General features: G+C 59.5%; 1 protein-coding gene across 2 annotated transcripts in view; it reads left to right on the top strand.

Annotated features, from left to right (window-relative positions):
• The window catches only part of KCNH6 (potassium voltage-gated channel subfamily H member 6), a 34,076-nt gene that overhangs the window by 909 nt on the left and 6,929 nt on the right, over positions 1-26,238 (top strand). The window contains exons 2-9 of one of the 2 annotated variants that reach the window (XM_064636769.1): positions 2,520-2,750; positions 11,209-11,364; positions 14,026-14,135; positions 15,863-16,175; positions 17,700-17,911; positions 22,249-22,677; positions 23,394-23,793; positions 24,065-24,264. In XM_064636769.1, the coding sequence (XP_064492839.1) occupies positions 2,520-2,750; positions 11,209-11,364; positions 14,026-14,135; positions 15,863-16,175; positions 17,700-17,911; positions 22,249-22,677; positions 23,394-23,793; positions 24,065-24,264 (2,051 nt within the window). The remainder of the gene's footprint in view (positions 1-2,519; positions 2,751-11,208; positions 11,365-14,025; positions 14,136-15,862; positions 16,176-17,699; positions 17,912-22,248; positions 22,678-23,393; positions 23,794-24,064; positions 24,265-26,238) is intronic. The other variant, XM_064636770.1, reaches the window with a different exon arrangement.

Genomic DNA, 26,238 nt, shown 5'->3' with positions numbered 1-26,238 from the left:
TTGTGTGTGCCTGGGAGGGGGCCGCGGGGGCTCTGCCGGCGGCAGAGCTGTCTGGGCACCCCGACGGGGCCGGGTCCCCCCCACACTGCTGGGGATGAGGGGAGGGGACCGAGGGACTGGGGTCCCTCCAGAAGCTGAGCTCGGGGGGCTGCCGTGGGGTGCTGGGGCTGTGCACCCCCCACTGCCACGGCTCACTGTGGGTTTTCTCCCGTGTCTGAGTTTCCCGGGTGGGCAAATATCCCTGGCGCTGCCGTCCCTGCCGGATCTGCGCTGCCTGCCCCAGCTGTGACTGACGTGACCCTGGGGATGGAAAGTGAGAAAAACTGTCCCTGGTTCCTATCAGTTCCCCCTGGGAAGCGGCGGCTGGGGAGCAGCGGGGGCACGCGGCGAGGTGTGCCAGTGGGGATGGAGCCAGGGCCCCTCATCCCTGCCCGCTCCCCGCCCGCTCCCTGCCAGCCATGTCGGGCACCGGCTGGGTTCTGCCGAAACATCACCCCACGCTCCCCCGCGGCAGTTTCGTGCTGTGACAGGTGTTGGGAGACACCAAACCAGCACACCCGACACTGCCACAGGCAGAGGGTCCTTCCCTGCTTGTGGGTGCCCTCACCCCCTCCACTGCAGCTCCCACGGGTGCAGCGGCACCTGGTGAATCCCCAGGGGAGCTGGAGAGGCCCAGCGCTTCCTTGTCAGGGAAGCACAGCCCCTGCAGGACCAAGGGCAAATCTTCAGGGGAGGGCAGGGCAGAGAGCAAAGTGGGGGTGAAAATACCCCCAAGGAGACCTGGCTCTGCAGCTCCTTCCCATCCCGGCCTTGGTGACATCCCTGAGCTGAGCTCAGCTTGCTCCGGCGCCCTGCCAGCCCCGTAAATCCTGTCCTGCGCCAGCCCAGCCTGGATCCAGCCTGGATCCGGTCCATGGGGCTGACACTGGATGGGGAACTGTTCCTCACAGGTGGGGAGCATGCCCCAGGAGTGAGGCTTTGGGGGAAGGTCCCCTCCTTGTGCACCTTCCAGCTGGCAAAGGAATTTGGATAGAGAAGGATTGGGAAGAGGGAATTGGGAAACATTTGTCTGTGGTGGTTTGTGCTGTTTGCAGCGTCGGCGCCAGCGTCAGCCCTGTGTGGGAAAGGGAAAGGTGCTGGAGTGGGAACCCCCCACAAAGGGTGACCAAGGGCTGTCACAGGGTGGGATGAAGCAGGAGACCTGTGCAGCATCCCTGGGGACACCAGTTTTACTGGGAGGTGTCCTCCAGAGCTGCAACTCTGTAGGTGACATCAGGGAGAGCCCTGATGTGCCTGAGAGGGGTCCTCCCACCCCACTGTGTCCCAGCTCTGGGTGCCAAAGCTGTGCAGAGGTTTCTCCTGCATTTGGGTGAAATTCCCAGTGAGGCTGGAGTGCAGCAGGGCTCTGGACATGCAGGCTGCAGATGCCATTCCTGGGTAATCCAGGAGATTAATTGGGGTCTGGACTGGGAGGCAGCCTCCAAATGGACCCTCTGCTCTGACCTGCCTCTGGCTCCAGCCCAGAGTTGATGCCAAACATTGAGGGAGATGCTGCTGGGAGGGGGCATGGCATCTATCAGATCAGCATCCACAGCCCCCTGTCACCCCAGCAAACCTGTCCCAGAGAGGGTCCTTCCCAGCCCAGCACCCCTCGATATCCTTGGAAAAAAAGCCCCAAAATCCAACCAAATCAAAGCTCTAGGCTGGGTCTCCCGCAGGATAAGGATGGAAGTGGCTCCATATGGGCTGGATGACGTGGGCTGTGCAGCACTGCCACACACCCTGGCACGACAGCGAGTCCGGCCCCAGCCCAGCCCAGGTGGCTGCAGCACCAGGAGGGGATGGGGCAGCACCACTCCCTGCCTCAGTTTCCCCTCTTATTCACCTGAACCCTTTTCTTTTTGAGCACAGGGGCCATGCAGACCAGCAGGGTCTGGATTTCACATTAGGAGAATTATTAGTGATGGGTCTCACCCAGCTTCCCATGAGCCAAGCCTCACACTCACTCCTCCTCTTGCCCCTTGCCTGACTTCAGTCAAATCTGAGCAAGGGTGGAAAGTCTCTGAGATAACTCAGGTCCCTGATAAGCTCCTGGGAAGGGACCGAGGCTGCAGCGCTGGTCAGGGACAGATTGCCCATGTTTTAGACAGCAGAGAGTCCCCACACGCAAGTGGTGAGATGTCAAGGCTGCATGGATTGGCCAACGCCAGCAAAAACTGCTTCTACTGGGAACCCCCCCCATGGGCCCCCCTGTCCCCACAGTCACCAACTCACAGGAAACTGGGGACGTTTTCTCTCTCTCAAGAGCTGAGCAGCACCCGGGGTGGTGTGGGATGACGTCAGCCATCCTCCCCCCAGACCTGTCACCGGTGTCCCTGGGGAGCCTGGCCCTGCACAAGCCCCACGGTGGGTGGCATCAAAAATCCCAAGCACACCCCCCCATCCTCCCAGGCTGTCCCCAGTCCCTGTGGGTCCCCACCAACCCCCCCTAAGCCTCGTGCTCTCCTGCCTCCCCGCAGACCGCAAGTTCCTCATCGCCAACGCCCAGATGGAGAACTGTGCCATCATCTACTGCAACGACGGCTTCTGCGAGATGTTCGGGTACTCCCGCGTGGAGGTGATGCAGCGCCCCTGCACCTGCGACTTCCTCACCGGCCCCGACACCACCAAGAGCTCCATCGCCCAGCTCACCCAGGCCCTGCTCGGCTCCGAGGAGTGCAAGCTCGAGATCCTCTACTACCGCAAAGACAGTAAGAGTCGCTCTTCGGGGTGATCCGGCGGTGGGAGGTGTCGCCTGCCCTGGATTTTGGACTGTCGGAAGCCGGTGGTGGGAGGCAAATGGGGTCTGGTGCTACCGGGATTGCACTCAGACTCAGGGCTTTGCTGAGGGCGAATCCATGGTGGGATGGAGCCATCTCTGCCGTGATGGAGCGCTGTGGGCATTGGGACCTTGAGTGATGGATGACATTGCCAGGTTATTTGGGAGTCAGGCTGTTTTCAAGCCCTTGGTGGTGGCTCAGAGCTCCCGGGGCAAGGAATGGCGTTGCTCGAGGGATCCCTGGATCACGAATGAGGATCCCGTGGGAAGCCCATGGAGGAGCCAGGCAGGGACATGGGTTTCCCAGTCTGTGCTCCAAGATGAGATGAGGCAGAACCCCCATCTCTGCCGAGAGCCGGTGCGGCCGACGGCCTGGGAGCTGCCTTTCCAGCGAGCAGGATGCGGCTGTGCGTGCACAGATGGAATTACGTTAAGATGAAAATGAAGCTTTGATGGAAAATACGAGTGATTAGTTCTAATACGGCAGGAAGTTAAATAAATATTTAGTGCTTGATGCTGCAAAACAGCAGTGGCCAGGGCTCCCAGGGGCGGGGGAACGCAGGTCGGGAGCTCACGGGAGGTTAAAAATATGAAGTGTTTCCCTTTTTTTTTAACCTGTGGAGCTTTCCCGTCGCTCCAGATCGTATTGATGGGGGGTTGGCCCTGAGCACGGGGCTGCACCGCCCTGCCGGCAGCTCCCAGAGGAGAACCAACTGCAAGCAAGGGGAAGGAGCAGGCAGGAGCCCTGGCTCCCGGCCCAGCACCCTATCTTGGGGGCTGGGACCCGTGTGTCCTGGCCTCCCTCCCAGACCCTATCTCCCGGGCTGGCATCCAGGTGCCAGTGTATCAAGCCCGGAGTTATCCGCTGGCAGCACCCCTGTGTTATCCCGGCAGGGCCGGACCCTGCGCGGTGTCGGGATGAGGCCACTCGGTCGAGGCTCTTCCTGCAGGGCCATTCCTGGGCGGAGCGGGGCCGGGAGCGGTGCCAGGGCTGGGTGCGAGTCCCCCCTCGGCCGCTGCGGTTTCAGGGCCTGGCTGGAGCCCAGCACGGCCCGGGAGGCACACAGAGGAGAGGCACACAGAGGAGAGGCACATGCTGTCCCCCTGCTCCCACCCCAGCGCCAGCGCGTGGCCGTGGCAAGGACAGCGTGTGCAGCCCTGTTCCCCTCCCTCCCTCGGGATAGTTTCCCCATCCATCCCCGGGGACTACTTGGCTGCGAGCCTGATCCATCAGCATCCTCCCCACTTTGAAGCATTCCTGATGGGCTCACGGGATGCTCGGTGCTGTCCTCGGAGCCCTGCTCTTCCTCTAGGCCATGGGGAACTCTCATTGGAGCTCCGAGCTGCTTTCTTCTCTTTTTTATTAAAAAAGAGTGGTGGGGGGGGAAAAAGCCCAGAAGCAAACCCTTCATGTCTATTTTTAAAACCTGGCCCCACCAGCAATATGCTTTCCAATTGTTTCCCCCCAGCACTCAGCCTGCAACCGCTCAGCCCATTATAAATGGGTCTTATCGGCAAAGAAAAGGCCTTTGCATTATAGGAGCTGCTGCTTAATTAGCCGGCGGAGGCTCCGAACCCGCCTGTCCTCCTTTTCATACCGGCAGCACCAATCTCCAGCCTCGACCTGCTGTTTATTACTGCGGTACTCCCGGCTCTGCGGCTCCCGGGGTTGTTTCCTCGCTTTTCTGGTTGACAGAGGCGAAACTGTATCCCAGAGCTGCCCTTCGGAGCCCCCCCGCCGCAGGGCCGGGGTGGGATGGGTGGATGGATGGAGGGAGGGATGGATGGATGGAGGGAGGTGGGAAGGGGGTGCCCGGGCAGGTGGGTCTGCCCATGGACAGGAGGATGCTGAGCCATGGGGTGATGTGTGTCCCCGGGGACAGCCTGGCTGCCCGGGCCCCATCTGGATGCCCGTGCTGTTGTCAGCTAATTATAAACAGAACCAAAAGATCCAGGGGTGCCAGCAGCAAGCCCAGCTCTGGGCAGACGAAATGGAGCCAAGAACCAAGTACCAGTTAGGGAAGGTGGGCCCAGCCCGGCCAGGGTAGCTGTCCCTCCCTGCCACAGCAGCCCCAAAAAGGCCTTGGAAAAAGGGGAGAGCCTGTCTGCAGTGCGTGTGGGCTCTAATCCCCAGCTCAAAGCTGAGAGATCAGTGGAAAGTTAATTTCCTTACAAGATGCTCCACAGCTGGGGCTGCCCCAGACAGGGGGGTCAGCACGGGATCAGCTCCCGCCACGACGAGGAGCAGCCACAGCTGCCAGCCCTGGGGACACACTGCCCCTGAGGCCAGGGGGAGCTGAAACCCCTCCAGCATCCCCTGGGGGTGATGCTGAAGGGCTGGTGGAGCCAAGCTGCACCCAGGGCTGGGGTTTTTCCACCCAGGGGGGATGTGCTTTGGGGCAAAGCCACTGGCAAGAGCTCCCAGGGCTGGGGTTTTTCCACCCAGGGGGGATGTGCTTTGGGGCAAAGCCACTGGCAAGAGCTCCCAGGGTCCCCAGAGCGGTGCCAGTGGCCACAGGTCCTGGGCACCACGGTGCTGGCATGGCCTGAGCAGCAGCAGCTGGTGGCACCCGCTCCAGTTAATCTGCATGAATGTGATGCTGATGAATATGAAAGGGGAGATGTGGCTGAGACAGCCAGAGCAGCTGGTGGGGCAGCCCCAGCCCCTCCATCCTGTCCCCTCCCGGGCAGAGCCCACTGCTTGTCCCCTCCAGCAGGAGCAGTTTGTATCAGGCCTCTGGGAATGGGGATGAGGGGCTGGCATCAGGCTGGCAAACTCGTTACACTGGTGCATAACCCGGGATTTCTCCCCAGGGGCTCCAGGAGCAGAGAGGCTGCAGAGTGACTGGGGTCCCCCCTGTCACCCAGCATGTCCCTCCACAGCTCCCCATGGGGATTCCAAGCAGGCAGCCAGGCAGGCATGGATTGGGGGGTGTCACTGCACCCAGAGAGGACAGGGGACTCATGTGACGTGTTCCCAGCCCAGGGCACATCCATGGCACAGCAATCACCTCTCCAGCAGCTGCTGCCAGGAAGCCTGGCTGAGGTAGGGGGGATGGATCCAGCCAGGGTTCCTCTGTACAGCTCTGTAAACAGCAACATGTGACGTACCCAGTGGATGCACTGGGAGCAGGAGGACAAATCCCACCAGCAGCTGCTGGATCCTGGCACTGTCAGGGGTAGGATTTGGTGCTGGCATCCCTAGGGAGCCTCTGCTGCTGCACCACGGGGTGGACAAGGCAGGACAGATGGGAATTCCTGGGTGGTGGAGGAGCAGGGAAGCACAGCCAGCTGACAAACCCCAACCCCAACTTGAGCTCTTGGCTTGTGCAAACCCCTGCAGTTTACACCAAGCTGGGGCTGTTTGCTTTGTGTTCCTTTAAGGGTCAGGCTGTGACCTCAAAAAGGGACAGACACCATGGCCCAAATCCAGATGGGGACTTGTAAACATCCCGCCTCACAATGGCAAACACTGGTCCTGGAGATCCTGCTCTGAGGAGCCAATTCCTCCATCCTCAGCATGGCTGTGCTGCAGCTCCAGCCACTCTTGTTGCCCTGGGGCAATAATGCCACTCCTTTGCCCTGGGGACAGTGTGACTAGGGCACAAGCTGGAAGAGACACATTTTCCATCCTCTGCTGCTCCTCAGATGCTTTTTGCTTGAACCTGATGTCCCATGAATGGAGGGGCAGGTCCAGAGCATCCCCAGCTCCCCCAGGGATGCTGCCCAGGAGGCTTTTTCCTGAAATCCTTCCCCTGGCAGAGCCCCCAGTTCCCACCCCAAGCACTCCATCATCATCCTCACCAACTATTGTATCCCCAGTGGGAGGTGTCCCCATGTCCTGTAGAGAGAGGGCCCTTGGGATGGCTGGACAGCCCCAGGAAATGCTGTCAGTGCTGCAGCTTTGGCCACAGAGCCCTGCTCTAAGCTGGACTAATTCCTGCAGCCAGCAGGGATTTAGCAGGGGAAGGACTGAGGGCCTGGATGTGGCCACTCACTTGGCTTGTAGAGGGGGTTAAGCTGCGTTTTGTCAAACCCCTGTATTGATCCAGGACCCCTTTTGTCTCCTGGGGATCAGAGCATCCTTCCACCTGCACCCAAACCACCTGGCTGGGCCTGGATCCTTCCCATGGTTGTTGGTGGGTACCCTCACCCCCCTGACACTCCTGGTTTTCCTCCTCCAGTGCTGCTTCCAGCCAGCGAGTCCTGTCAGTGCAGGAATCCCTGCCCTTCCTCGCCGCACACAGGGAACCTCCACCCCCCTGACGTTACTTAATAAGGTCATTTTCCCTGCTCTGGTGTCCCAGAGGGTTTCAGTCTCCCAATGCCCTGTCTGGGTGTGGGATGAGGGGCCAGTGCAGACCCTGTGGTGCACATCCCCTCCCCGCACAGGGGGGTGCACACCCAGGTGTGGGGGCTCACCCTGGACCCCAAGAGTGACCCATCTCCCACCGGCTCAGCCCCCACCTCCATTATTTTCCATCCCACCTCAGGGATTTGCTTTAGGGCCTCCCAGCAATCTGCGCTTCCCTTTGAAGTTCCCCCCAGCCCTGACACTGATTTATCCCAGGACGGGAGCACAGCCCGGCCCTCCAAGCATCTCCCTGGGCGTGCTAGCCAGCCCCGGAGCACAGCTCTGCCCCCATCCCTGTCCCCATCCCCTCCGTGCCCTTCCTGGCCCCTCTCCTCTGCTCCTTTATATAATACCACTATAGATTTAGCCACTCTGCCATGAGACCCCGCAGATTAAATCTCCCGGCCGGGGGGAGGGCAGGGCAGGCCTGGGTAAGAGCTCGGAGGGCAGATTAATAGCCTGCTTTTTTAATATTCATAACAATACTGGTTTGTGTCCAGCTCTCGGAAACCCCCGTGTCCCGTTGATTAGTTTAATACCGATGATACCGACAAAGGCATTAACCACCGGCGGCTGAGGGGGATAAAGAGGGACGGGGAGGGAGGGCCCCCAACGATGACATTTTTAATGTTATAATGATAAGTGCTCGCTTTCATCAAGGTCAGGGGACACACGGTGGGTCGGGAAGCGCAGACCTCCGAGCGCTCGCCCGGCTCGGGGGAGGTGGGCTGGGTGCTGGGAAGATCAAACCCAGGGCTTTAAGGGATGAAGTGGTTTTCCCAGCCCGTGCAGACCCACCACGTTGGCTGTGGGACCCTCCAAACCACCACCCAAGTCTTATCTCCCGTGCCGAGCCCGTCCCGCAACGCCCACTCTGGGTTTCACCCCCGGCTGGCACAGACACCCCCCCGGAGGTGGCCACGGAGCACAGGCAGGTTGTGAATGCCCCCGGGGCTCCTCCAGGAGATCATTTGGCGGCTGGATAAAATTAGATGGATGGAGACAGATTAGCTGAACAGCTGAGGGGAAGAGACAGGCAGATGGATGGGGACAGTCGATCGAGGAACGAGGGTGGGAGTGTGGGGCTGGGGTCCCTCCAGGGGCTGGGGTTCCTCCCAGGGCAGGGGTCCCTCCGGGGGCTGGGGTCCCTCCCAGGGCTGAGGTCTCTCCCAGGGCTGGGGTCCCTCCGGGGGCTGGGGTCCCTCCCAGGGCTGGGGTCCCTCCCGGGGCTGGGGTCCCTCCCGGGGCTGGCTCTGCCCACCGGTGCCGCAGCAGGTCTGGGGTGCCTGGTTTTTGGGAGGACGGGAGGGGAGGCTCAGCATTCAGCAGAGCCCAGGCTGGTTCACCACAGGGAAACCGAGTCAGGGCAGAGGGTGCCAGGGGTCTGCCAGCTGCAGCCTCTCCACAGAGCTGGGGGTACCCCAAATCACAGCTGCCCAGAGACCCCAGATGCTGGGGTGCTGCCCTACCTTTGGGCCAGCCTTAAGAGGACACACTGCTTCCACCCCTGGCACTGATGCTCCATCATTCCCTTGATGCCATCCATGCTATTCGATGTGGGCCTGAGCAAGACACTGAGTTCCTGGCACGCAGGGCTGGTTTTGGGGTGATTCCCCTGGGTTTGGAGGGTCTCACACCCAATTAATTTTGTTCAGCCCTGAATTGGCCAGGCAGTTGGACTGGATGATCACTGTAGGTCCCTTCCAACAGAAATAGTCTATTTTATTTAATTTAATAAGGGATCAGCGAGGGGCTCACAGCAACATTGGCCAGGGCTGCTCAGGCTCAGCACCTCCCAGATTTGTAGGATCAAACCAGGCACCAGCTGCCTCTCAAACCCAGCCCCAACCACCTCCCAGCTGCTCCTACTATTCCTCCAACTGGATGTAACTGGGCCCAGTTTTCAGCTGTTCAGCATTGGCCATGGGATTAACCCTTCCCACGCCACACAGGGCCTGCCAGGATCCAGCCCCCATGAGAACAGCTCAGCACCATCCCCTCCCACTGCCACAGAGGAGCTTAGGAAGGAAAAGTGAAGCAGTGAAGGGATGCAGGAGGGCAGAGCACCTGAGTCAGGATCAGGCCTTCTGGATCAGGATTCCTGGCGCTCTGGGGAAGCACGGAGCTGATGGCTGCCCACACCAATGAACCACGAGGGTTCCAGGAAGTTGGCGATGCTTCAAAACCACCTGTGGGGAAAAAAACACCTCATTTCCTAACACACCAAAGGAGAAAGTATCCAGTGCCACAGGGCATCATGAGCACAGGTGAGAGGGTTCACCTGTGCACACCCCTGCACGCACCAACACTGGCACAGGCAGAGCTGCAGCATCCCAGGGATGGCACCACCTCATCCTGCAGGGCATGCGCCCCCTTAACATCCCAGGGGATACCTCACCCACTCAGCATCACCTACAGGACATCCCTTATCCTCAGATCCCCAAAAATCCTGGCAAAGGGAGGGAAAAGGGCTCCTTTCTCCCCGCCCGCCGTGGCGCCGCACACAGGTGACCGACAGCGAGCCCGGGCGGCCCTTCCCAACAGCTCTGTCTGCCAGAAACCCCTCCCTCCTGCCCAGCTCACACGTTTAAGTGGATTTCCCTCTCCTTGTGGGGAACGACGACGAAATAAAGAAAGGAAGAAAGGAATAATCCCGGGCCGCCGGGCTCTTTAAACAGATTTCCCCGGATCCGTTTCTTGCCCGCTCTTGTGCCCGCGCGTGTGCCCGTGGATGTGCACATCCCTGACGTCACGGCAGATTTTGAAGTTGCCCGATGCCGGCCATCTGCTCCTGATTACGGGAGGCCCTGAGCTCCTTAAAATTATACGCACAAAGGCCGACATCCCCCTCCCGGCTGGAGCGGGGCCATGGCCGGAGCGGGAGAGCTCTGGATCGGGCGGCAGCACATCCCTGCCCGAGCCGCTAATCCCTGGTGAGCAGAGCGAGGGGGAAAGGCCAGGGCAGGGATCTGCACGGGGCAAAAACTGCCGTGGGAGGAGGTGGCTCGAGGGGGAAAGGCCAGGGCAGGGATCTGCACGGGGCAAAAACTGCCGTGGGAGGAGGTGGCTCAGCTCCAAACCGGCCAGAGCGGTACCTGGGTGCTCTGTCATCTCTGGGGGTTTTGGGATCAGAGCCTGGGAATGTTCAGGGCGTTTGCCAGAGGGGCTGTGGCTGAGGGGGTCCTGCTCCCACCACTGTCAAAGCAACAGGAGACAGCTCAAGTGATTATACCCTTGGGTAGGGGTTTTGAAGGATTTTAGGGTAATAAAACTGGCAAAGGAGGTGGGAGCTCCATTGTATCCTTCGTTTGCGCTTTGGGAAAGACCTGTGGGTATTTTCAGGTGCCCCTAATTGCACGTTGGTGCCTGACTGCAATGCAAGCAGAGCCATGGAGTTGAGCTGGCATCCAACAGGAAAATCCTTAAGGCCTCGTGCCCTGTTTGGGATCCTCCTTGCAGTCTCCATTGCTCTCAGGACACTGAGCCTTGTGCCCCTTGTGCCTCAGTTTCCTCACAGCAGGAATGAGACAAGGCTGTGCCTGACCAGGGGATGTCCTTGGGGACCATCACACTGATCCCACCCCATCCTGCTGCCCAGGGTTGGGATGGGACACGAGGTCAGGCCCACCCCCACTGCCTTCATCCAGTCCCCAAAAATTGCCTGATGATTGCAGGGCAATTAGCTGTGGCATGATTACAAGCAGGATGCTTAATGAGGTTAAACCACTACCTGGGACTTCCTGAGTTCTTAATTACTCACTCTTTAATTGCTGCTCACAAGTACATTAATATAAATGACTGTCTGGAACAGAAAAAAGAGATGTGATCAGTGTGAGCTGAGATGCTTCAGGGATATGGCCCTTTCCCAGGGCTCAGATCATCTTCCAAATCCTCCACTCCCCACCAGCAGGGATTACACCCATCGAAGGGCTTAAAAAACACTCTTCTGCCAAAAGTGTTTTGTGCTGGGGCAGTGGGTGGGTGGGTGGGCAGAAACCCCCGTGCAGCCCCTCCTGAGCCTGTCTCTGCTCGGCAGCCTCGTGTTTCCGCTGCCTGGTGGACGTGGTGCCGGTGAAGAACGAGGAAGGCGTCGTCATCATGTTCATCCTCAACTTCGAGGACCTGGCCCAGCTCGTCGCCAAGAGCAGCGGCCGGAGCCTCCACCACCGCCTGTCGCAGACCTGGAGCAGAGGTGGGTGTCACCGGGGGCACTGGGGATGTGGGAGAGGCAGCCCAGCATCCTCAGGGCTATCCCCATCCCATGGTTTTCTCGGGAGCTCTGGGGGCTGAAGGATGCGCCCGTGGCTGGGCAGGATCGTGCACGGGGAGAGGTTTGTGTTTGTGCACGGTGGCAGCTCTGCCTGCTCGGGGACCAGTCTGGCCAGGCACCAACTGGGTGGGAAAAGGCTGTTTGGGCCAGCTGTGCTCCCCTCACATCCACATGTGCCCACACACACCTCCTAAAAACTGGGGATCTGGGAACAGGGCTGGGGGCTGACGCCCTGCATGAGATGGTGCATTTTTAAGGAGAGGGTGTCTTGCTGCAAGTGGAGCTGTGGAGACCCTCTGCGAACCGCCTGCCTTGCTGCATCCTTTCCATATTTAGCACTGGCTGGTGCTGGTGTGGGACAGGGCCTGTGTGCAGGGTCACCAAGAGGGCCAGGGGGCACTCGGTGTCACCACCAGCACGGCTGTGCTCCGGGAATGTCACCGCAGGCAAGTGGCACAAGGATGGTTGCGCTACGATGGCTCAGCCTGCCCCGGCTTTGGGCTGTTCCCTGCTGTGCCAGGCTCATTCCAGGCTTTTGTGAGGCTTTCAGAGGCAGTGGAAAACTCAGATTCCTTTTTTGGGAAGGTTGGATCAAAGGGACGCCGTGGTGAGGCTCTCAAGGGGATGCAGATGCAGATGTTAGACCTGGCGACAAGAAGCTGTAGCATCCAAACCTCCTGCTGCCGTACGGCCCTCGCTGCTCGTCACCTCTGAGTCAGGGAAACAATCCCACATCCACCTTCATGCCAACGCTCCTCGGGGATGTGGGGTGCTATAGGGGTGCTTTGGGTAAAGTAAAGCTGTGGGACCAACCTGGGTCTGTCCCCCCATGGCCTGTGGGGTGGCACAGTGGGACCGGGATCAGAGCCAGGGCCACGTCAGGGATCAATGGGGACACCTGCCCGTTGTGCTGGTGCAGTGGTGTGAGCTTCAGTGCATTCCCACTCGGGGCATCTCTACATCCCAGAGCCATTCAGGTGTCTGTGTGCGTGGCAGTGGGTGCCAGTGGAGTTTTCTGTGGGTTTCTGTGTCCTCAGGCCAGACATACACACACAGGATACGTGTGTGTGACTGCACAGATCACCCGTGCACGTGTTCCTACGTCTCTGAAGTGATGAGATTCATATTTTTGGTGGATTGCTTTAGTACCAGTTGGCCTCTATGCATGAACTTCTGAGGAAATCCTAAATTCCAGCAACAGTGTTGCTTTGCAGCCCCCTTACCTCTCAATACCTCTCAACATACAATGCATCCATACCCCACCCCACCCCTTTGGGTGGGACCTTTGGCAGAAGGCACCCAAACAAAGGGTACCTGTCTCTTCCCTGCCCTGGAGGTTGTGCTGTGCACCCCAAGGGGTGTTTCTTGGGTTTCCCACCCCAGTGATGGGGAGTGTGGAAAGGCCAGAGCTGCTGACTCCAGCCCAGGCTGTGCTCTCAAGAACAGGTTTTGTGACTCAGTCTTTAATTACACGGCCACAGGTGGCTGCGTCGCCGGTCCCCGGCTCATTGATGCACAGGGAAAGTTTGATGCTTTGCTTCTTCCAGCTGAAAAGCTGCTCTGGGCAGTGGGGATGGGGTGAGCAGAGGGAACCCAGGTGGTACCCCAGCAGTGGAGGCATTTTTGGGGAGTCGGCAGGTTGGGGGCCTGCCCGAGCAGCTCGGTGGTGTTTTGGGGCTCTGTGGGAAGCTAATCCTGCCAAAACCAAACAGCTCCTCAATGTGCTGCTTTTCCCCAGAGGAAAATGTGTTTGTGGAGCTCGTGTCGCGTCCTGTGTGCCTCGGGATTTTGGCCACTTTTGGTGTGGTTGGTGAGCACAGTTGGTGCTGCTGGGGGTCAGATGAGCCCCAGGGCTGACTCAGGCCCTGAGGGTGTGAGCCTGGCTGCTCACACCAACTCTGAGCAGCAGGAGGCCGTGGTCTCCTCTGTGTCACTAGAGGAGTGACTTTGCATTGGGTGTCACAACCAGGGGCTTTGTGTCCCTCTGTGGGCACTGCCAGTCCCTCTCCACGTCTGGGCCCTTCCCCTCCTGAACCTCTCTCACAGCTCCTGCAGCCCTGGCTGCCCTTGCCCAGCCCCAGTCCCCATCGAGGTGGTCTCCTGGTCCCCCTTGTGTGGTCCAGCATCCCTCACTGAAAATCCAAGAACAAAATTGCTAGAACTACTTGTTTTAATGCCTTTCTGACTTACAGTCTCTACTGTGTGATCTCTTTTTCCTGAAGTTCCGCCAAGGAGATTTAGGGGCTCGATTTCCTCCAGGTCCAAATCCCTTAAGTGGCTTTAACCTCTTTAATTGGCTTAGGGATGCTCTGCACCTTTCCTGTCTTGCATCTGTGCTTGTAGGGGACTGCCCTCTGTCTCAGTGGTGCTTTCTGCCAGGTCAGGGTCTGCCTTGAGCACACGGTGGTGTGATGGCGTGGGAAGAGCAAGTGTGTTGGAGGAGGAAGGGCCTCCTGGCATGTGTATCCCCCAAAGCCACCCCAAATTCTCCGCAGCCTCTCCCCCTGCCCCGTCTCGCTCCAGCCGTCACGTGCAGACAGGTTACACATTTCTCTCTTGTGTTTTGTTTTTCTTTCTAACAAGGTCAAAGTAGGAGTTTGAAGTTTAGTCTCCCGTCCCTGCGGCGACTCAAAATCCAGCGGGACTCTCTGCCCACCAGTGAGTTTGATGGAGTAGCCATTGACTATGGAAAGGTAACCGTAGCCTTTGTCTGATATCAGCCCACGCCTCAGGCCAGGTCCCGGTGCTCTTCCTCGCTCTCCCCATCCCGCTGTCCCTCGGCTGCTGTGGCTCGGGCCGGATCGGGCGGTCGGGCCCCGGTGCTGGGTCAGTGCCAGGCACTGGCCCCGGCCAGGGCCGGTGGTGAGCGCGGTGCTTTGGTGGCGTGGGATGGAGCTGGTGCTGCTCTGCCGGGCCGTGGCTGGCGGGGGGAGCGGGAGATGTGCCGAGCTGCCAAAGCTGGGAGGAAGGTCTGGCTCCACAGTGCACGTTGTCCGGGATGGTGGAGCTCCAGGGAGCTGTCCTCGCCTCGAGGAGGGGACGTGCTGGTGGCTGCAGGAGAGAGGAGCAGGTGTGCTCTGAGCAGGGACTGGAAGGCTCATTTCCCCATGGTTTTCCTGGCAGGGACCAGGCAGTGCAGGCAGATCCGGCTTCTCAGCCCTCCAGCAAAGACTGTGCTTCCTGTGATGGAGGGTGATGCTGTCATTGCTGACCTTGAAAAACTCTTGGTGGGTCCTCTTTAGAGACTGTTGTTCTCGGTGGCTTCTTGGCTGTCAGAAGTGCTCCAGGTACCTCCAGTCACAGACGTGTTGTTTCTGCAGTGCTGCAGCTCGAGGCTGTGGGCAGGAGGCTCCTGCTCTGCTAAGGCATCCCCAGGTGCCAGGTTCTCGCTGTGCTGGCTGTATCCAGACAGCCTGGGTAAAGCTGCTTCCCAAAATTATAGATACGAGAGACAAAAGGTGCCTGTCTTCTCAGAGGCTGTGCTTGTGGCAGGTTGAAAACGTGTCATGTTATCAGATACTCTGGGTATGTCACTCCCACAGACACCAGCGCTGGGTACCCCCAGGCTGAAGCTGTGCAGTGCACTGGGATGTTTGGGGTGCACACACACATGGAAGATGTGGATTGAGGACAACCTGATGATCAAGTGGGGGCAGCTCTGCAGCTCCAGGGGCAGCCAGCCCCTCCTGGCACCACATCCTAAAACCCACCCTAAAGTCCTTAGGGGTGGTGAGAAGTGCCACAGTCCCTCCTATGGGTATCACTGGAGGGGCACAGTCCCAGGGGGTTCTGCTCCAGAAGGTGGTTGCTCTGTGCACCCCATTGCAGAAGTCATTAAAGGCTGGAAACTCTTTAGGTCTCCAGGGAAGAAGGTTTAGCCATGGCTAAGGGTGGCTGTAGGAGAAGGAGGACCAATATGGCCAGATTTGCAAACCCAGCAGCTCCTGCAGTGGCTCCTGGTGCAGAGCACAGCCTCTCCCACAGACACCAGCACAGCACCCTGGGCGCTGACCCTCGGGGGTGGCCTCAGCTCTTGCAGCAGGTGAGGGGAGGGCAGGTCCAGTGGTGGGTCGTAGGGACACCTCAGAAAAGCGCATGGCAAGGCAGGTACTCCAGCAAGCCTGTCCCTGGGCTCTGCTCTTCTCTTGCTCTGCTTCCCGGCTGTGCAGCATCGCCTTGCGAACTCCCCGCGGCCACCCAGCCTCCGGCGGGAGCTGGCGGGAGGTGGGAGCTGCCAGGTCCCCAGGGACTCGGTCGCCCCACTCCAAAGCAGGTCCTGGTCCCGGCTGGAGGTGACCCCGGGAACTGCAGCGCTTCCCAGCCCTCTGCCCCTCCTCTTACCTCCCCCGGCTCCCTCTCCTTCCCCCCCAGCACGCCGGGACTCCTTCTAATACAACGCTTTCTCCTGGCTGTCTTAAAGCCTGGTGGTGACTCCCTGATTTTGAGGGACTTGAAGACATCGCCCAAGGAGAACTGTATGCAGTCAGAGACCGAATCCCTCCTGGAAAAGGAGCGGAGGCCGAGCCTGGAGGCCGACCCCACCCTACAACACTCGTCCCCGAAACAAGAGCCTCCCCTGCCGGGCCCACAAGGGTCGTACCCCGCGTGGGGTTTCTTTCGGTCTCGCCCTGGGGGCAGCTTCCACAGCCTCCGCAGGGTCTCCTCCTTGGACAACTTTGAGGCTGCGAGGTCTGAGTTCCAGAGAAAATTCAGGGAAAGGAGGGCAAACTCAGGTAGGGGAAAACCCCCGGAGCTGTCGGTTTTCTGCGGGAGCCAGGGCCCTGGGCGATGGCCCCGGCACATCTTGGGGGGGGAGGTCTTGGTCTCTTGCCCTGCACTGCTTTTCCTCTGCAAAGTGGAGATAAGGTGGGGTCTCCTCCCCAGATCCACTGGACTCCATGCGATTCCCTGCGTAGGCAGGTCCTGCTCTGGGCATGGAGCCATCCACGGTGTTGTGTGTGAGATGTGAGACTGTGTCAGGTTGCTTTCGGCTGCCCCACACAAGGGGCGTCCCACTGCCACCCCACCTCCCCGGGAGGGAGGGGAGGGGTCTGCAGGCATGTGCAGTGTGAGCTGTGTCCATGTGTTGGAGGCGGATGAGACACCGGCCAGGCCACTCTGGAGGGATGGAGGGAACACACCTCCATCATGGTATTGATGTCCAGACCTCTTGTTCTCATGAGAGTGATGATTACAAATTAGATTAAGGTCGGGAAAGAGAAGCTTCAGTAACTGGGGATGGACAGAGATCGGTCTGTGGTGTCTGGCATGAGAAAATGGGGTGGAGGATCATGATCCTCAATTAGTCACAGGTTATGGCCCCTCAGGAGGGGACAAAATGTAGAGGGAGGGAAGGGGAATGAGCAGGGAGAAGGGTGGCAGCTGGTGCTCACCAGCACCTTCACAATGTCTTCAGACACCTCCTGCTCACGACACCACCTGGGTCAATGTCAGAGTGCAAGGGATAGAAGGGGTGGAAAGCTGGAAACACACCCCTGCCCTGCCTGGAGGAGATGGAAAGGTGGGGACACACTGGGTATGGTGCTTGGGGATGATCCTGGAGCCCTGGATGTGGGTACGTGCTCCCATCCATGACAAACACACTGCCACAGCATTGACCATGAACATCCAGGGTTTCCTTCCTGGTCCTGCACTGGGGTCACCCAGAGAGGCAGATCCCCAGGGAAAACTGTCAGGATCCAGCCCCACAACAGCTCTTCTTCCAGACAAAGCCCTGACCTCCCTACCTGGAGCATGGGGGTGAAGGATACACCTGAGTGGGGACATCATCCAACTGCTGCTCAGTTTGGTGGCCAAACACCAAGGCAGCAGCTCAGGAGCTCCAGGAGTGGAGGACAATAACCTCCTCCTTCATCTGTTTTCTTGCCAGCTTTGACATCCCTCTCTGATAGGTCTCACTGGGGCTGGTCCCTAACCTGCTACAGTCTTCAGGGATAGCACAGGGTATTGGATGCCTCTGTATCTTGGTCTGAGCCCCCTGAAGGAGATTCAGTGGTAAAGAGATACGTGATGTGTCCGACAAGCAGCCCCCTCCCAGGCATCTTGGGTCAGGCATCCCATGCCTGAGCCATGCTGAAGAAGCCAAGCCTTTATGGCCAGGCAGACATTGGTGGCACCTTCTGGTGGCACCTTGTGGTGGTCCCCAATTCCTGGGGGTCCCAGAGTGAGGTGGGGGCTCTGCAGGTCAGTTCCTGCTCACACTCCCCTTCTCAACGCTCCTCTCCATCCTCTTGCAGAGGCCTCCCACGTCAAACCCAACCCCCCGAACTCCACCTCGGACTCGGACCTCATGAAGTACCGGACCATCAGCCAGATCCCCCAGTTCACCCTCAACTTCGTGGAGTTCAACCTGGAGAAGCACCGCTCGGGCTCCACCACGGAGATCGAGATCATCGCTCCCCACAAGGTGATGGAGCGCACCCAGAACGTCACCGAGAAGGTCACGCAGGTACGTGGGCGCTGAGAGGCCGCCGAGGCAGTGGTGGGGTCGTGGTGTTGCTGCTGGGGGACAGTCACAGCCACTCCTGTGGCTTTTGGAGAAGAGGAGCAGAGAGCGCAGTGATACCTGGAGATTCCACCCTAGGAAATGCCAGCATCCCTGTGTTTGGGTTTTCTCTCTTCCTCTGAATGGCTGAAATGCTCTTTTTATTCCCTCTAATATTTCTGGTGATTTCTGTGGCTGGGGAACGCTGGCACAGACTGCTCATGGTGTGATGGTGGCCTTGAAGGGGACACGTGTGAGCATGTTCGTGTGTGCACGTGGCTTCATTTGGGGGGGAGGCTCTGGCCTCTCTTCCTGACCCCAACGCCAGGGATGGAGCCCCCAGGGCGCTGCTGATCCTGAGGTGCTCGCCTGGTCCATGCCAGGAGCACAGGTGGCCACGCCAAGGGCCACCAGATCCCCCGGGAGACAGCAGGTGGCACTGCACTGTCACCGACACGTGTGGCACTGCCTGTCGCTGCGGGGGACACGTGTGGCCGTGCGGTGTCACCGCAAGGGACGCCCCTGGCGCTGTTCTGACCTGTCGGGATGGGGGAAAGGTGCCGCCGTGTCCCGCGATCCCGAGGAGGGAGCTCTGACCTGTGGGGAAACTGAGGCACGGGATGAAACACATCCAAGGGCACCTCCCACCGCTGCCAGCAGCAGCCCAGGGCAGATTTAGTGCTAATTCAGCCATCTGAGCCCAGAAAAGCCTCTGGTCTTGCAAGTCAGCTCCAGCAGAGCGGGGTGCTCTGCGGGGTTCTCCTCCTGCCTCGTGGCCTCCACGTGTGGCAGAGGGACTCCCTGCTCCCCACAGCACGGGGCAGTTCTTAGGCTCGTTTTCCTCTTCTTAGCTTGTCCCCTTCACCCCAAACCCCACGTAGTGCCTCTGATCTGGGGGTGACTGCAGTGACCAGGGATCAGCCCCAGAACTCCAGCGGGATGGTGAGCAGCCTCCATGCCCTGTCCCCATCACAAGGGACACCCCCACAACAAGGGCCACTGTCCACACTGGGGTGACAGTGGCACGGTGGTGTTGGCCACTCAGTGTGAGAACAGTAGCTGGTTGTGATGTGACAGGATTGCAGCTGACGGGTCCCTGCAGGACTCCAGAGTACGCAAAGACTGACCTTCCCTTCACATTCAGTCTCCAGATGGGATGGGATAGGATGGGATGGGACAGAACAGGACAGGATGGACCTCTTCTCCCCTCCATATCTCCCCCTTCCATGGGGGACCCAGGCATCCTCCCTGTTCTCACCCCGACATCCCCTGAACCTCCCACAAAGCCAGAGCTCCCCTCTCCTGGCTGATAAATAATTCATGGTGAGGCAGAGACAGCGGCGAGACACCACTAACAGTGTCTAAAAATACCTGCTGGTGGGCAGGGAGAGGAGGCAGGGGCTGTTTGGGGTGGTCTGGCCCCACAGCAGGAGAGGGCAGGTCACAAGTGCAATGAATGTGCTGGGCACGGCCTGCCAGGGCTGTGGCTCTGGGGCATAGCTGGAGGCACGTGGGGATGCTGTGGGGTTGGTGTCACCAGGCTGGGGTCCTGTTGCAGGTGGTGTGTGTCCCAGTCCCCTGGACTGTCCCGAGGGTGGTGGTGGAGCTGGGCAGGAGGATGCTGGGGACAGGGATGGGGGGCTGAGCTGTGTCAGGATATGGGCTGGGAGGGACACCGGGTCAGTGCCCACCTGCAGCCAGCACCCTGGGCCTGATCCTGCCCAGCCCCTCATGCTTGAGGGTCTCCTGGCAACTCTGGAGTGCCCCCCCTCCCCAGCCCAGTGTCCCCATCCCCAGCACAGGGCAAGGGACAAGGAAGGCACGGGGTGCTGGGCACCACGGGGCACATGGCCTGGGTTAGCCCAGGTCATGGGAGCCTCCCCCCCTCTGTCACCCACAGCCCTCACACACCCTGCTCCCTCCTCCCTCCTCCTCCTCCTCCCTGCTGCAGCTCCCTCACTCACTGCCCAGCACCCAGCACCCAGCACCCAGCACCCAGCACCATGAGCCTGCGGCTGCGGCTGAAGCCGGTAAGTGCAGGGGGAAGGGGAAGAGGGAAGGGGCACCCACGGGATCACCATGGGGGGCAGCCAGCACTGCCACCTACGGGGACTCCCGGGGCCACCCAGGCCACCAAGGGTGACACCCACAGCCCTCCCCACCCCCCAGGGGCAGAGAGGGACAAGGCTGCAGCAGCTCCCTGGCTCTGTGTTGGTTTGGATGCTTTTTTTGCAAGTTGTTTCTTTAGCCTTTCCTGCCTCAGATCTTTGGGATTGTGGGTTTTTTATTAATTCCTGCCTGGAAAACAACAGGTCTTGACCTGCTCTTGCTTCTACTGCAAGATGTGGGTGCCAGGAGCAGGGATGAGGGGCAGGGCAGGTGCCCCAGCTCAGGGAGCAGCATTTGGGGGCCTGAATTCACAACTATCCTCACAGAGCTGCCTCCAGTCAGGCAGGTGAGGATTCAGCTGCTGAGGGTGGGAGCGTTGCTGGTTTTCCCAGACACAAGGTGTAAGAGCCTATCCCAGGTCCTCTGGGTGCATCTTAGTTTGGGGATGAAGGTTTTACCGGCGCTGCCCTGCCCCTTCCCCGCCGTCCCCGCGGGAGCGCAGTCCCCGAGCCCATCCAGCGCCTCGCTCCCCTCCGCCCTCAACGATTGCGTTTGGGTCACTTTTTCCAATCCCTCCCCTCCCCGTCCGCCAACGGACGTCGACGGCTCCCGCCGCTCCATTGGCGCTCCCTGTCCCCCACGGGGGCCCCGGCATCGATCGGGTTTGATTAATCCACGCCGGGCTCCCGAATGCCCTTCGCAGCCGCATGTCTCCCGCCCGCCTGGCCGAGTGCCTGCGCGCCTGCCTGGGCGATGCCCGAGCGCTGCGCCCGCCGTGCCCGCCGCTGCCCGGGCGCGTGGCCGTGGGGGCCCCCATGGTGGACACCCGGAGCCCGAGGGTCAGCTGCCGCCTGGGCCGCCGGGCGAGCTGCAGGCAGGTAGGAGCAGGGGGGCTCCTCCGGGGCGCGGGGCCCCGCCGGTGTCCCGGGGTGGTGGGACGGCTGGGGTGGGTCCGCTCCGGGTCACGGCATCAGGAGCCCTCGGGAAGCCCTTGAGCGCTTTAACGAGGTGCAAGATCCTCCTTCCTGTCAGCGCAGGAAGGGTCAGACCCTTCTTGCAGGTGCTGATGCCCATCAGTGACGGTGCCCATCACCGTCGCCTCGGGACATGTGGATCCTCCTCTCTCCTCTCTCCTCTCTCTTCTCTTCTCTCCTCTCCTTCGCAGCCAGGCAAAGAGGTGCCTTTTAGTGGGGGCTCAGTGCTGGGAGACAGCACTGTGGTGCCCCTCACCCTCCTCTGCAGCTGGCACTGGTGCCCGGCACCACAGGACACTAGGGGACAATAGAGCAGCAGGGGCAGGCAGGGAGGATCTGGATACCCCCCAAATAAGCCCCTTCATGCCACTGCCCCTCAGCACCCCAAGCAGGCCCAGCCCTCCCGTCCCCAGGGCCTTGCATTGTTGCCCCCAGGGTGGCTTTAGAGCCTGTCACAAGCTGGTGCTGGTCCTGGAGGGGGAGCTGGGACAGGCCTGGGACATGTGGGGGACTCACTGGTGCTGTGGGTGACCTGGGGACACAGCATGAGGGGGGTGCCTGCACGATTGAGATGGTGTTTGCACGTGTGTGGCCACAGGTCACCCCCTCCCTGGGGATGCTCAGATGGGAAACAGGCATTGCCTGAGGCTGTGCTGGGAGTGGCCCAAGCTGCCCCCTCTGCTTGGAGGATGACTGTGCCAGAGGGACATCCAGGAGAAGGTCCGTGCTGAGGCCAAGAAAGGCGTGGTGCAAGGCTTGGGGGATGCCTAATGTGCTGTAACCCTCGAGGCCAGGCCATGGCACAGCCATGGGATGGCATCTCCAAGCTGCCCATGCCCGTAGCCCTGTGCCAGGGACAGCCAGCAGCTCCCGAGCTGGTGGCACTGAGCTGAGGGCGGACAGAGGCACGGTAGGAGGCACTTTCCTCTCTGCTGGCATGAAAGGCTCAGAAGGGCACAAAGCAGGAAAACAGCTGCCCCAAGGGTGCTCTGACTGACAGATGAGGAGCTGGACACACTTTGGTGTCAGCCACAGTGGGCAACTCACCCTGTGGCCTCCTGGGCAACCATATGAATCCAACAAAGGTGAAAAGGGTGTAGGAAGTGCACTGTGTGCTTCTGGCTGCCCTACCAGCATGTGGGAGCCCTTTCCCTGGTTCCTGGCCTTATCCAGCCTCTCTCCAGGTCTCCCACCCTTCTCACACCCATCTCCTGGCAGGTGCTGTCCCTGGGTGCCGATGTCCTCCCCGAGTACAAGCTGCAGGCGCCACGTATCCACCGATGGACCATCCTGCACTACAGCCCCTTCAAGGCCGTGTGGGACTGGCTCATCCTCCTGCTGGTCATCTACACAGCCGTCTTCACCCCCTACTCGGCCGCCTTCCTGCTCAACGAGGAGCAGGTGGAGGAGAAGCGCTGGGACTGCAGCTACTCCTGCGACCCTCTCAACATCATCGACCTCATCGTGGACATCATGTTCATCGTGGACATTGTCATCAACTTCCGCACCACCTACGTCAACATCAACGACGAGGTGGTGAGCCACCCCGGCAAGATCGCCATCCACTACTTCAAGGGGTGGTTCCTCATCGACATGGTGGCCGCCATCCCCTTTGACCTGCTCATCTTCCGCTCCGGCTCTGACGAGGTACGGTCTGCAGGTCCATCAGGACAGGAGGGGATCCCTGGGTGGATAGGGAGAGATGTCTGGGAGAGAAAGGCAGGGATACGGATGTCTTGATGTAAGTGGTGGATGGCTAAACCCACGAGAAGAGGGGTGGTTTAGTCAGAGAATAGACAAGGATGTCATGACAGGCTTTTATTGGGCAGCTGGGACTTGGGATTTCATTGTGTATGCTCAAACAGCCCCACAGATCCTATAAGTGCTAAGACAGTGTCTAACTGGACCCGCTCCCCTTGCTGGGGCTGACCCAGCAGAGCAGGCTAAGGGATTGTTTAGGGACTGGCCCCACACTCCAGTGAGGCTGAATTTGGGGTTGCATTGCCAGACTCAAAATGTTGGCAGTGGAATGGCCCTGTGGTTACTGCACTACCTGGAGGCCCCACATCTGGGAGTGAAAGGCAGCTGTTTTGGGAGCAATGGTTGGCAAGGTGAGGACCCATGGGTTTGGCCTTGGCTTCTCTCACTTGCTCACCCATAACCCCAGAGCTTGTTGCCTTTATGTTCAGGACGTGGCATGACTCACCTGACCTAGTTCAGAGGTCACCTCCAGGACAAGGTGACTCACGCTCTAGAAATGCATTTATATCCTTCAAAGGAAGCACGGGGCTCAGCTGGGGACGTGCCTTTGGCCAGATTTATCCTTTTGCTTGGCCCTGAGGCTTCTCACCTCTCCCCTGCAGACCACCACCCTCATAGGCCTCCTGAAGACCGCCCGGCTGCTGCGCCTGGTGCGCGTGGCCCGCAAGCTGGACCGCTACTCCGAGTACGGAGCAGCCGTGCTCTTCCTGCTCATGTGCACCTTCGCCCTCATCGCCCACTGGCTCGCCTGCATCTGGTACGCCATCGGCAACGTGGAGAGGCCCTACATGGAGCACAAGATCGGCTGGCTGGACAACCTGGGAGACCAGATCGGCAAGCGCTACAACGACAGCGACCTCTCCTCCGGCCCCTCCATCAAGGACAAATATGTCACTGCCCTCTACTTCACCTTCAGCAGCCTCACCAGCGTGGGGTTCGGCAACGTGTCGCCCAACACCAACTCCGAGAAGATCTTCTCCATCTGTGTCATGCTCATCGGCTGTGAGTGCCCGCACTTGTCCCGCTGTCCCCACCCCTGGTTTGGAGTTTGGAGGGGCTGCTCAGGGGGGAAACAGGGAGAGCATGCGGGGTTTTAGCAGAGCATCTCCCTCTGCCTGTGCCTCTTCTGCACAGGCAAATGGATGGGGTGATAGAAATACAAGGTTTAGAAACCTCCTGGTTCTGAGCCCATATGGGGTTTGGAAATCTGCTGTTCCAGGTCTGATGTAGCTGGACATGCACCTCCCCCCTGAGTCCTGCCCTCTCCTTGCAGCTCTGATGTACGCCAGCATCTTTGGGAACGTCTCCGCCATCATCCAGCGCCTGTACTCGGGCACCGCCCGCTACCACACGCAGATGCTGCGGGTCAAGGAGTTCATCCGCTTCCACCAGATCCCCAACCCCCTGCGCCAGCGCCTGGAGGAGTATTTCCAACACGCCTGGTCCTACACCAACGGCATCGACATGAACGCGGTGAGTGCGGGGTAGGGAGGCCACGTGTCCTCACGGCACCTTGTCCTGAACAACCTGGAGTCTGGATCTGGGTCCACCCAAACACTTCCAACCTCTCGACCGGGGCAGAGACGAGTTAGAAGACTTGGGAGGCTGGAGGCAGGCTCTCTGCTCACCCATCTCCTGCATCTCCCTTTCTCCTTCTCCCCTTTTTCTGTCCATTCGTCCACATCTACCCAGAGGTTGCATGAGGGCATCTCTTGGCCAGAGAGTGGGTTTGGTGAGGAGCTCAGAGGCCCCATCGGCGCCGAGCACTTTCAGGCCGGTGTCTGTTGGTGTCAGAGCCGCGGAGCAGGTATCGATCCAGCTCCTCTCCACACCGCCGGTTGCTAAGCAAAGTGCATCCTGCTCTCGCAGCAGGGAAAGGAGGGCATTTAAATAAACCTCGATCCATTTTAATTAGAGCCCAGAGAGGCAGCTGTTTGTTAGCAAAGGGGGGATCAATGGCGGAGCTGTGCTGGAGAGGCGCCGTGGCTCCCGGCCCGGCGGGAAGGCTTGTGCTGACGGCGCCGGGGTTCCACAGGAGTGGGGAGGGGGCTTGGCCAAGGAGTCCTGGGCTGGGGCCGAGGTGGTTGGACTTGGCTCATGGCCACAAGATTCAGTGCACAAATGCTCTGGCTTGGCCGGCAGCAAGGCAGAGGAATGAGAAAGGACGAGGCAAGGAGAGAGATGAGACCTGGTACTTCCTTTCTCTTGGCGCTGGGCAGGTCATTAGCCCACTCATTCCCAGTTCATGCTCCTTTTCTTCATAAGATTTGATCCTCCTCCATCCCTGAGCACCATCAGAGCATGGATTTGTATGAATTCACCTCTCCATCTTAAGCTGATGCTGCCACATTAAACAACTGGGCAGCATCTGGGGGTTTGCTGCTGGGAGAGCTTTGGGGTCTTCTCCCATGTGGGCCAGACATTGGTGCCAATAACTAGAAGCAAACCCATGGTATCCTATCAAGAACACTGCACTGGCTTAGTGCAAACTCAGGACACAAACCCCCCGTGAGAGCTGTGCTTGACGTGCCCCCGCTCACACCAATTCCTGCTGGATGCTGCTGAGACACAACACGACCTAATCAATCACCCCACAGCCCGATCAATCCACCCACCCCTGATTTCCCAGTAGGGAAACTAAGGCACTGCTGCCAGCCTGGGAGATCAGGACGGAGCCAAGAACAAGTCGTGCTCAGCAGCCCCAGCATGGCTTTTCCAGATTTGGCCACCAGCGGGATGTGAGCGGAGAGGACAGCGAGGGGGACCCCAGAGCCATATGCTGCTCTCCTAAAAAAACTCCATCCCAGGTGGATTTCACCGTGGCACCATGAGTCACTGGTGGCAGCAGCTTTGTCCATATTGTGAGTTTCACCTTGATTTCACCTTCAGGTTCAGCTTTTGTTCACCATGAGGTATTTGCACAGGTATATTTAGCTGGTGCTGCACACAACTGTCCTGTGCTGCTGCTGCTGCTGCTGCCTCTTGGCATTCAGGCAGGTGTTGTTTAATTAAGTTTTTGTGCTCCTTGTGCCAGTTTGTGCTCTCGTTCAGCCAAGATTAGTGGGCGTAAAGATGAAAAGGGGGATATGCCACCAGTGGGTATAAAGAGATTGATCTGGTTACTGTTATTTATTGCTTGGGAGTGTTTTTGTCCCCAGCCACGAGCAGTAAAAGCCAGTGACAGGCAGGCAGGGATCCACCAGGGGAAGATCAAAAGATCATAGAATGGTTTGGGTTGGAAGGGACCTTAAAGGGACCTTAAAGCTCATCTCGTTCCACTCCCTGCCATGGGCAGGAACACCTTCCACTAGACCAGGTTGCTCCAAGCCCTATCCAACCTGGCTTTCCAGGCACGGGAAGATGTCCCCAGCTTTGGCTCTCTGGGTGCACAGGCTCCTTGTTTGGCCCTGTTGTGTCACCCTGCGTGTCCCACAGCCCCCTGTGGCT

Source organism: Pseudopipra pipra, chromosome 26 (assembly GCF_036250125.1).
Source record: "Pseudopipra pipra isolate bDixPip1 chromosome 26, bDixPip1.hap1, whole genome shotgun sequence".
In the NCBI taxonomy this organism is placed as follows: domain Eukaryota; kingdom Metazoa; phylum Chordata; class Aves; order Passeriformes; family Pipridae; genus Pseudopipra; species Pseudopipra pipra.
Note: the sequence above shows the minus strand (reverse complement) of the source record. Positions and strands in the feature narration are given on the sequence as shown.